The sequence below is a fragment of the Nicotiana attenuata genome, chromosome 9, assembly GCF_001879085.1.
Source record: "Nicotiana attenuata strain UT chromosome 9, NIATTr2, whole genome shotgun sequence".
NCBI lineage: Eukaryota > Viridiplantae > Streptophyta > Magnoliopsida > Solanales > Solanaceae > Nicotiana > Nicotiana attenuata.
The window spans coordinates 2,485,449-2,497,803 of record NC_031997.1 but is presented as its reverse complement, the minus strand read 5'-3'; the positions used below and the strand labels follow the sequence as shown (position 1 = coordinate 2,497,803).

Here is a 12,355-nt window from a genome sequence, read left to right as displayed (position 1 = left end):
TTCCATGTTATTGCCCGAGGGGCTGATTCTGTTGACATGTGCCCGAGGGGCGGATTTTACGTGTTTATCTTTTTTGGCTGCCTTCCATTTACTTGTTTAACCGTTAAAAGGGTATTTTAAAGAAGCTTATACTGGACTAAGGTGTTTTTGTGAGATTTTACTATTTTATTGCACTTTATTGGTTTTACTCTGCCTCTTTATAGCATGTTGTTGTGATTTTACGTGCTTTCTTATCGCTCAATCTTCATTTATTATTATTACTCACTGAGTTGGAGTACTCACTTTACTCCTTGTACCCTGTGTGCACATTCAGGCGCTTCAGGTCCTGCTAGCGAGGGTTGATAACTTCCAGCAGGTTTCCGGAGTCCACTAGGTAGCTGCTCGGCATTTGCAGCCCAATGTTCCTCCCTCTTATCATTATTTCTTTCCCTCGTACTGGATTTTGTAATAGACTGTGTAGTCCCTTTTCTACATTTCGAGACATATGATAGATGCTCATGACTGGTGACACCCCGATGTCGGGTTGTGTTGGTTTTTCCGCAAATTATACTATTTCGCTTCTATTTTGGAATTATTAGCATGTTAATGACTTAAATCGTGTTATTATAATTGTTTAAAATAAATTGGGAGTTGTGTCGGTTGGCCTTGTCTTCATGAGAGGCGCCATCACGACCGTGTCTGGGTTTAGGATCGTGACAGTGTCTCATTTCACTCCAAAATCACTCCGAACCCGAACCAACCAACACGATACGATGAAATACAGCTGAAAAACACATAAAGAAACAGAAATGGGGGACACGGGGCTGTAAATCATGAAACGACCGGCCGGATCGTTACAAGAAGCCTTTTGAATTGAGAAAATTCAATGGCTTTTGTTGATGGATCAACTCAAATTTTCTATTGCTTATCGATCGACAAGATCATCATTGCCACATGGCCCGGGCATGAAGAAAAAACAAGAGACTTTCTATGTAAAATGGTGCAAAGTGAATGAACTGAGCATCTTCAGAAAGTTAGAAAGTTTTTCCTTACAAGATATGACTTTGAATATGGGAATGACCAACATCAAAGCAACAAATCAAAATGAAACTGGCAAAAAAATTTGGGTCTCTTAAATTTTTAATTTCCTAACTTTATGATATAGGAAAACTCAAATACATATTTGTTGTGTTAAGGAACGGCATATTAGTGAGTGTTATAATTAATTTTTTCTATTGCTAAGTTGAAATCCATTAATTCACTTTTACTATGGCATATGTATAATAATTATGTGAAAATTTACGTTTAACTTAAAGGCTCCTATTAAGTGGAGTATCTTATTTGGAGGGATCATGTCAAACAATAAAAGTTTTAAGATCATGAAAATAAATTATATTTGCATTTTAATGATATAACCTTTTCGGAATACACATGATTCACGAAAATTACATCAATATTATTTAAACATATTATTCTTTTTGCATACATTCACACACATATACGACTATTTAAATAAAAAAATAAAATGACATTTCATAAATAAATAAATAAAGATAATTTTATGAGTAAAGATAAAATTGTCATGTTTTTATGATGTAGTTTGGATGTTAATAATAGTGAAATTACTTATTGGACGACACGAAAAAAAGAAAATAATAATTACAAAGAAATATAAATTAAAATTACACAAGTTTTTATGATACAAAGCTCGTTTGATATACTATATAGATAAATAATGTAATTTCAAATATATAAGTATGATCATATTTCTCTACTTTATGGGAATATATTATTGAAAATGATGATAACATTCTTGAAAAAAATTGAAAGATCAATCATATGCTTTTCTAATGCTAGAATCTCAATTTACAAAGATAATACACCAACAATCTTATGTACTTATATATTTTATTATTATGTAGACTGAAATTATATTAAATTTCTCGATTTCTTTTCTAGCTAGGGAGTTTTGACAAAAAGAGTCCTGATAATGAAAAAGGAACCTAAATGGATGAAAGAAATATGCACCATAAATATCATTTATAAAGAAGTATTAGATGAGATACGCTTCATTACATGTTTTTATCTCAGAAAATCTAAAAAAGTAAAAGAATGACATATGTCTATTTAGACTTTGTATTATTTTATAAATTATGTACTACATGATTCGGTATACACGTGCAACGCACGTGCCGAGAAACTAATATATTAAATGCAGGAACCTATTTATTTAAAAGTCAGATTACTATTTACCCTTCTCTTAATAAATTTGTACCATATTGCCCTTCTATTAAAAATCCCTTTAAAAAAATAAGAAATACCATCACATTAAATCCCCACTGAACAGATGCAATAAATGTGGGAACTCTTAAAGTAAGAAGTTAAATTACCTAAATGTCCTTATAAATAATCTAATAACCCTATTTATAAAAATTAAAAAAAAAAATAAAGCCCGCCAACCGCAAATCAAAGGTTCATACCCTTTCACTAAAGATCACAACTATTCCATTCATAAAGTTTCATTAAAGGTTTCTATTTTTAGTTTCTAACAAGTGTTGCCTTTCACATAAGAATGGAGAAAAATTATTGCTTAGATTTTTAAAATGAGAATAAAGCCATAATTACTGTTGCTTATCTTTTCACTCTGTATTTATTTTGGACGAGATTGAAAGACGTGTATGAACATATTTATCTAATTATTTTTTCTTATTCATTCTGGTATGCTTTTTGGTCAGACGATACTTTATCTAATGTTTTTCAGTTACACCATTTATTTATTTTTAAAGATAAAAATAATTAACATATTACCCCGAGAAAACAAAAGAGATGTATGTCTAGGAGATGTCTATCCACATAATTGTCGACTGATATAAACAAAAGCAAACCGTTAAATGTAAATTTTTATTTTATCCGCATAAACTTTACATTAGATTTGTGTACATTTGCTATCATTTTTCCTTAGTTTCACTTCACATTTTTAATAAACAATTCTTCGAGCATATCACATTAAAGGAAAACGAATTATAGTAAATTTTAATTTACTCATGAGTTTGGTTGTTAGCAAGCCCATTTAGAGGATGAAAATATGCTGGCTAGAAAGTGGAGAATGGAAGGAAAAAAAAGAGAAATTAGAAGGGACAAAGTACTGAGCATGGAAAAGAGGTTTGGAAAGTTGTCGGAGAAATATTTGTTGGCGAAAGTCATTAAATTTTCTACCATTTCCTTCTTTGTAATGCACAAAATTGGCATTTACGGTTTTGTTTTTTTTTTGTTTTGGTAATTCAAATATTATTAATTTTCAAAGCAACTACAATGTATAAGGCTAACTCAGCCTGTATGTGAATTACTGCTATATGCATCTCTTCCAAATCCCCCCGCCTCTTTGACCTATCTTACATAATAGTACTACTACTTTCCTCCTATATGAACTTGTATTGTAATACATCTTTGAGTGTACCAACAGCTCTAATGTTACAAATGTAGATAATTTCTCTAACAGTGCTTTGTCTATCCCTATGAGTCTTCTCAAAAACTCTATGATTTCTCTCCACCCATATGCTATACAATGTTTCAGCTAGTATCATTCTCAGCAGCTGCCCTTCAGTTGATTTCTTCTTTGCTTTTTCCACAAAGCAGCATATTAATTGACTCCATGTATTTGCTGGCACTTGTATTTGCATCCATTTGAATATATCATTCCATATTTCCATGATGATAGTACAATTATAGAGTAAATGGTGATGATTCTCTGGTTGACAATTACAGAATACACATGTAGTATCTTCAGTCATGCTCCATTTACTCAGTCTGTCAGCAGTCAGCATCCTTACCTGTATGATCAGCCACATAGAGAATACTGCTTTGGGTCTAGTTAAGTTTCTGAACATAATTGCTTTTCATTCCACCTTTTCTAGTGTTCCCAGCTGCTGCAAATATATCTGCTTAATGACACTGCCTTTGTCTCCTTGCCTTTGTATTTGTGGACTTGGCCCTTTAATAGTCAAAGTATTTTGTACCATCCAACTTGCTTGTTTAGCCCCTTTGATGTTTGATATAGGATGCCCCTTTATATGGCCCATATGCACCCATTTGATCCACAATCTGTCAGCTTTTGATGTTAAATCCCATTGCAATTTGAGAATGGCTGCTCTGTTCCATTGCTTAAGATTCAGAATATTTAAACCTCCTGCACTCTTTGGTTTGCATACCTTCTCCCAAGATATCAAGGCTCGTTTGGTTATTACATTAGTCCTCGACCACATAAAGCTCCTGCAGTAAGCTTCAATAGTTTTGATCACCTTGGCTGGTATCAGAAACATTTGTGACCAATAAGACTGAATTCCAAACAGCACAACTCTTATAAGTTGAATTCTTTCAGCATATGACAGTTTCCTCGCATTCTAGGATGATATTCTTGCTACTATTTTATCAATCAAAGGTTGCCATTGAGTCACCTTCATCGTCCTAGTAGTTAATGGAACTCCCAGGTATTTGAATGGTAATTCACCTCTTATGTATCCCAACTGTTGAAGTATGGCTTCCTGTTCTGCATCAGTCACCCCACCAAAGTACACTGAACTCTTGTTTAGGTTAACTTTAAGAGCAAAAGCTGCAGAGAATTGATCAAAACACTGTTTCATCATTACTACAGATTGTTTATCCCCCCTAGCAAATAATAACAGGTCATCTGCAAAGCTCAAATGAGTGATACCTAGCTTCTTGCATTTTGGATGAAAGTGGAATTGCTTCTTGTCCTTCAACTCTGCCAGCAACCTACTTAGATATTCTATAGCTAGAGCAAACAAGAAAGGTGACATTGGGTCACCCTGTCTGAGTCCTTTTGCAGCAGGAAAGGGCTCAGCCAATTCACTATTAATCAAAATAGAATAGCTCACACTTTGGATATAAGTTGTTACCCATTGTGTGAACCTGTGAGGGAATCCTAAACTTTCCATGATTTGTAGCACATAACTCCATTCAACACTATCATATGCTTTATGCAAGTCTACTTTAATCATGCATCTAGGAGATATATTCTTCCTTGAATAAGCTCTAATCAGTTCATGAGCATATAGTGTTATCTGCTCCTTTCCTTCCACGTATAAAACCAGCTTGAGCTTCATCAATTAAGAAACTCATAACTTTTTACAGCCTTGATGCTAAGAGTTTAGCAATGATCTTATATAACACTGAGCAATATGATATAGGTCTATAGTCTTTGATAGTAGCAGGGTTAGGAACCTTGGGTAATAAAGTAACAGTTGTACAGTTAATGATCCTGGGCATCCTACCTGTTTCAAAGAAATCCATTACAGCATCATAGACATCAACCTTCATTATCTCCCATGCTTTTTTGATAAACACTGCGTTTTACCCATCAATACCAGGTGCTTTATCATTTCTAATAGCATGTAAGCAATCATCAATTTCCTGCCTAGTTATATCGTTGATCAATTCCATAGTTTGCTGATGGTTCAGTTTAGGTCCCTTCTTCATTGTTTGCATATTAACAGCAGGTAACTAATTAGCAGCAATCCCCATAAGAGATTTATAAAACTCCACAATCTCCCTCTTAATACTCTTAGGCTCTGTCAAGATTGCACCATTCAATGCTGTTAAGGTTGTGTTGTTGTTCCTGCATGCTCTTTCTTTCATCACTGCAAAGAAGTACTTGTTGTTTCCATCACCTATATTGATCCATTGGACTCTTGATTTCTGCTGAAGTATCTTTTCTTCAATGAGTGACCATTTTTCTAGCTGATCTTTAGCTTCCTTCTCCATTATCCTTAGTTGGTCTGTGTATCCTTTCTTCATTTCTTGTTGGCATTCAATTATATCTCTTCTTGCTTCAATTTTTACTGCTGCATCCCTAAAATTCTTGTTATTCAAATTCTTAAAATCTGTTTTCATAGCTTTCAATTTGTCCCAGATAGTTACTAGCATGCAATATTGTTGCTTCCCTTGCCATCCCTTAGTAACAATACTTTCAAATGCCTCATGGTCAGCCCAAACATTCAAGAACCTAAAAGGTATTTTGATACTGTTATTTCTTTTTTGAAATCTCAGTGATAGAGGAGACTGATCTGATATAAATGGATCTCCAATTTCCACTGTTAGATACCCAAACTTCATCATCCATTCACCATTCCCCAAAGCTCTATCAATTATGCTAATTACTCTATCCGCTCCCATTTGTCCATTTGTCCATGTGAAGTAATCTCCCCTCCAAGGAATTTCAGTTGTCATAGTATCTTAACAGAACTCTGCGAAGTCTTGAATATCAGCCATTGTTACTTCATGCCTTGATACTCTATCTTGAATAGACATGATTGCATTAAAATCCCCCCCTTATGAGCCATGGTTGATTCATAGATTGAGCCAACATCCTAAGTTTTTGCCACATTCCCTTTCTCATTTCTACACTATTGTATCCATATACCACAGTCATAGCACAACAGACATTAGTGCTAGTAATATTACAAAGTATAAACTGAGCATCAGTTAGTACTACATCCACATGCCAAATGTTCTTGTCAAACAGGATCCATATTCTACCATTAGCTGCTTGATCATAATGATGCGCCAATTCCCAGTGTTTTGCAATATTAGGGGCAATGACAGAAGCTTTATGATGTTTGATTCTGGTCTCCACTAATCCAGCTAGAGAAATATGTTTGTCTTTGATGTATTTAGCTAACTCCTTCTGTTTATATCTTTGATTTGCCCCCATACATTCCACATAAGCATTGTCATTTGGATTGTTCATTTGTACCACCTCTATCTGGTGGTTTTTTATCCTCTTTTCCTCCTGCTAGAATTCCAAATGCATTTTGTGTGGCAACTGAAAAATCCACACCAGTCACAGCATTCCTAGAATTGGTAACACTAGCTTTTTTCCCCCTTCAAACTATTCTCTTTCCCATTCATCTAAGTAGAATCCTGTGTTTCTTTCAATGCTTTCCCATTCTTGCCGCTAGGAGATTTGTTTTGTTCCATAACCTGTACTATTTCCATACTTTTTGTCATAGTATTTTCATCAGCTTCCTGTGCCACATTTATGTTATGTGTTATTATCCCCTTACTTCTCCATTCTTTAGCTGGCTGCTGGGCTCTTCAATTTGCTTTCTGCATTTTTTGCTGTTTTCCTTGCACTTCCTTATTTCGTTTGCAAATATGTCCCATCTGTTGGCAATCTAGACAGAATTCAGGTTTCCATTTAAACCTCACCACTTGCTGGTATATCTTCCCTGATGGATCCTGTATTTTGACTTCATTTGGCAATGGTTTAGTTATGTTTACTTCAATCAACATCCTGGCAAATGATATTCTCGATTGCTTTTCTGTACATTCATCAGCATATAGAGGTACTCCTATTGCACTTCCCACCCTACTCAGTGAATCCTTACTCTAGTATGTCATAGGCAAGTTGGGGAAAGAGACCCATAGAGGTATCTCTTTAAGGAAGGTTGCATCAAATTTAGCATCAGGAGACCATCTTTTCAGGATTATAGGTCTGTTGCTAATCGTGTAAGGTCCTCCATAGAGAACTTCCTCCAAATCTTATTCCTCTTTGAATTTAGCAATGTAGTATCCCCTGTCATGCCAAAATAATTCAGAGCATGTGGTAGCCCTGTTTTGACTTATGAATCTCTTCATATGATTGTACCCAGGGATTTCGCCAATAACAGCAACAATCAGAGAATGTTTCCACTTATCAGCTTCCTTCGCCGTCTCCGTTGGATCTAATTGTATAACTACACTCCCATCCACTATCGTCGGTTGAATGTAAGACAGAGCAAGGCCATTAGATGCCATCCGGTTCCTAGCAGACAAATTAGCCCACAGCAGAGCTACTGGATCCTTATTAGCTTCCAATTTCTGTGAATTTTCATTTGCATGTACAATTGATTGAGCTTTTTATATAATCGTTACATTCAAAGATGAAGGCACACAATCATCCTGAATTTTACTCTTTCCATCATCATCCTTACTCATTCTATTGTCCTCAACTACTTCTGAATTCATAGAATTATTCACAGTAAAGATGTTACCATTTGTTTCTACCATTGATGCTACCACGGGTGAAGTCATTTGTGATTTCTGTGAGATTACTGTTGTTGATGGAGATGAATTCGATGTAACTGAGCTTCCTAGAACTAGTATCGGCGTCTTCCTTGGTCTTCCTGGTCCATTACCCTTGCCCTTCGCCATTGACAATCACTTTCCCCCGCCAAACGTAACCGCCGCTTGGAGAAGATCGTCAATGTCAATTTACGTTTTGTTCTAAAGGAATTTAAGAAAAGAATTATTTACAAAATTATTTAAACAAAAAAATATGTATAATTAAAAAAATTAGTCAAACTACGATATTTTTATGCTAAATATAAATATGTAGAAAGAATTGTTACAAAAAAATTAAAATAAGAGACATAAACATAATATTGTATACCTCAAGAAAAATTATTATTAACAAGTCAAATATGGAGGAAGGTTATGAAAATATTGTCATTTTTTTATTAGAAGCCAATATCAGGAGAAGATTAAGAATTTAACAAAACAACCATGGAAGTGGGCTTCAAACATGTAAGTATTATTTTAAAGTTAGAACTATATATCCACTGTGAGTATGTGATTTTTGCTCAATGAAAAATACTCCTACAAATTTACAAAAAATAGATTTGTTTTTAATTATTTTAATTATTATAGAATTTTTAGGAATTTCTTGCTAATTATTGTTTGCATTTTAGTTGCATGTTTAATATTTAAAATTATAAGAAAATACCAAAAATGTCTCAAAAATTCATTGCATAACATTTTAGATTTATTTGGATTTAGGAATTAATTACATTAAGTAAATTGCATTATTAAGCAAAAATCACAAAAATGGTCATTTTACATATTTAGCCTTTAGTCTTTAAAAATTTGTATTTTTCTTTAGTTTTAAGTTAATTAGCTGTTTTAATGATAGAAATAGATAATAATTTTAATTTTTACAAATCAGATTGATTTAGGATTTTATAAGTTTTTAAAATCAAAGAAGAACGAAGAAAAATAAGAAAAGGAAAGGGGTTGTTTTGGGCCAAAGTTTTCCTAAAAGGCCCAAATCCTAACTTCTACCCAGTCCAAACCGCCCCAAGCCCAAGCCCCAATCCGGTCCAAATCCCCCACCAACCAAACGACCCTGTTTTGGTTATAAGCAATCCTGGCCGTTGATCCTTTTGGATCTAACGGCTAGGAAGTAACCTACCCCTAACTATATAATTGTCCTAACCCCCCTAACCCCTCAGAACTCCCTCACTCTCCATCTCCCTCAACCCAAGCCAAACCCTAGCCGTCCCACAATCCTCCGTCGCCGCCGCCGCCACCGCCAGAAATCGCCTACGGCGGCGGCCCGTCTTCAAACATGCCCAGAACATCACCAGACCATCACCATCCTCCCCTCTCCTCAAACCCCATAACAATTTCACCAAAATCCCCACCAAGCGTGGCCAATTTCATATCTAAAATCCAGAAAAAACCTAATCCTTCCCATTTTCGATTTCATTGGCGATACCAACTCGTTTTGGCCTGAAACCTACGTTAGTTGATTCTCTTGTCAAGAGCAGTCGATTGACGTTGGTTTCGGCTCATTTGAAACTCGCCGGACTCCGGCCAAGTCAACATTGACCGGCCAAGCTTCGTCGCCATCGTCGTTTGTTGATTCGCCTTGTTTGTCCAACCAGTTTCGGCCAAATCGGTATATGTTCATTTTCCCTTTTCTTGTTTTTTTTTTCTGTTATCACTAGTTAGTTGTTGTTTATAGATTTGATTATTTTCAATTAAAATAGGTTTATTTTGGTTAATTTCATGATAATCAGTTCAATTACATGTTGTTTAGTTTAGTCGCATAAATTGTTAGTTTAAGTGATTGTTGAGTAAATTAGATGTTAAAATAAGTTATTTGCATTTTTTGTTTGTTTGTTTGTTTTGATTCTGATCCATGTATTCTATTGCTAGGGTTCCTTTATTATTAACCCATGTTTAAGAGTATTTCTTGAAATGGAATAGATAGCTAAGTATATTGTTTGAGCTTGTTTGCTTTTTAGGTTGGCTCTTGTAATAATAGAAACCTTAAAGGGGCCAAAAGAAATCAGAAAATCATGTTGTTTTGATATATTTATGTAGGAAACTTCTAGAAAGGATTGAAGTGTAGTAAAATAACTAAAACTGGGTCAGATTGGGTAATAAAGGGTAAGTTCAGAAGTAAAAGGACCTAAAATACATGAGAAAAATCTGTATAGACAGATGTAGAGACAGCTGTCCATTTTCTGATACAATATATGCCCTATCCCTAAATTTCAGTTGACAGGATTCCAAAAAGATTTCCTCACACCCCTTATATTTTTTCCTCACAAAAGTACACTCTTATATTCTATAAAAAGGGCCATATATCACTCACACAAAGAAGGCTACACACAGATTTCACACAAAAACACTCTCTGGAAATTGACACTCATTCCTCCATTTTCGAGACTGGTTTCCATACAGAATTTTTGTATTTTTACACTCATAAAGTTCAGAAGTTCCGGCTTTCTTTTAACCCTTGGTCTTCTTATGTTGGATCTTGAGCTGAAATTGAAGTTTATGCTGGAATTTCTTCATATGTTGTTTTGCTTGCTTACCTGCTGCTGCTTTTTATGAGTTTTGCTGAGTTTCCTCCTTGATTTTCTGACCTTTATTTGGTCTCAGTTCTTTGATTCTTACTTTAGATATGTTGAAATCTCATCTATGGATCTTTTGGGAATCCATAAATGAAATATGAATTTTTATTCTTGTTGAAGTTATATGTTCCTTTTTTTTTTCTAAGTTTACCGAGCTTTCTTTCTCTGAACCTTCTCTGGAAATTGTAGATCCTTTCTCTAAGTTAATGAATAAATGTTACTTGGTGTTTTATTTGTTCATAACTTTGTGGATTGTCACGACCCGGATTTCCCACCCTCGAGAGTCGTGATGGCGCCTACTAGTGAAAGCTAGGCAAGCCAACTAACTGAACTATTTGACCTGTTTTCCATTTTTATTTTATTTAATGACTTAGCTTCAACAGTTTATAGCAACATGATTTAAAAAGCGGAAGAAATAAATTTCAAACTTACCAATACTGATACTACCATCCCAAACAAAACCACCCAAGATTTGGTGTCACAACTTCACAGACTGTCTAAGAATACTACAAATAAGGGTCTGAAAGAAATAACAAATACTGTCTCAAGAACTACATAAGAGAAGCAGGAAAATAGATAGAGGGAGACGCCAAGGCCTGCGGACGCCCGCATGACTGCCTCGGGTCGCCTGGTAAGTAGGAAGCTGAAACCTCACTGCGGTTCGAAATTTGCAGCATTGGGATCTGCACAAAATAGTGCAGGGTGTAGTATCAGCACAACCGACCCCATGTGGTGGTAAGTGCCTAGCCTAACCTCGGCAAAATAGTGACAAGGCTAGGACCAGAATACCAAATAAACCTGTGCAGTTATATAATATACAGCGGAATATAAACAGCAATAAACAAGTAAAGATGGGAGGGGTACATGCTGCGGGGTATATCAGTTTCAACAGTAAATCAAGAACAAGGCACAAGGACAACTTAGAATATACAACGAAACAACAAGGAACTTATATTCCATCCATAAACACTTTGTATCAACAACTGTTGCAGCGCCCAACCCGATCCCAACATATAACAACACTGTTGCGGCCTGCAACCCGATCCATATGATTTATCACTGTTGCAGCGTGCAACCCGACCCAATCATATCATTGTTGCGGCGTGCAACCCGATCCAAATATCTCATTGTTGCGGCGTGCAACCCGACCTAATCATATCGTTGTTGTGGCGTGCAACCCGATCCAAATATATCATTATTGCAGCGTGCAACCCGATCCAAATATGTCATTGTTGCGGCGTGCAACCCGATCCAAATATACAATCAACATCAACCATAAGAAGAGTCCCGGCTAGGGATCAATAAGAACTACACTATCCTGGCAAGGGAGTCAACAATAAGAATGAACACATCCCGGCAAGGGAAAATCAGCTATAACGAAACTTGTTCCAACATCTACTACCTCAACTAACACAAATGCTTAACCATGAATAATCTCTACGAGAATAATTATAAACCTTTCTCAACACAGAGAGTCATCTCCCACTTTGGTTAAATCATCTCCTTTAAGAAACTTCTCGACTTCACTTTTCACACTTGACCTACTAGCAATTTAACCACCACGAGACACCTCACACCATGTCCTTCCTCATCCTTTGCGACCCAAATCGTTGCCTCAAATCAAAATCCATCTCTATAGCACCTGAACTAATAAACTTTCTACCAACTCTAAGCCT

The 12,355-nt window shown here is 35.5% G+C and overlaps 1 protein-coding gene across 1 annotated transcript; it reads right to left on the bottom strand.

Annotated features, from left to right (window-relative positions):
* Window positions 5,500-6,225, bottom strand: LOC109232474. The gene has a single exon (XM_019398246.1). The coding sequence runs from the start codon at window positions 6,223-6,225 to the stop codon at window positions 5,500-5,502; it is 726 nt and encodes a 241-aa protein (XP_019253791.1).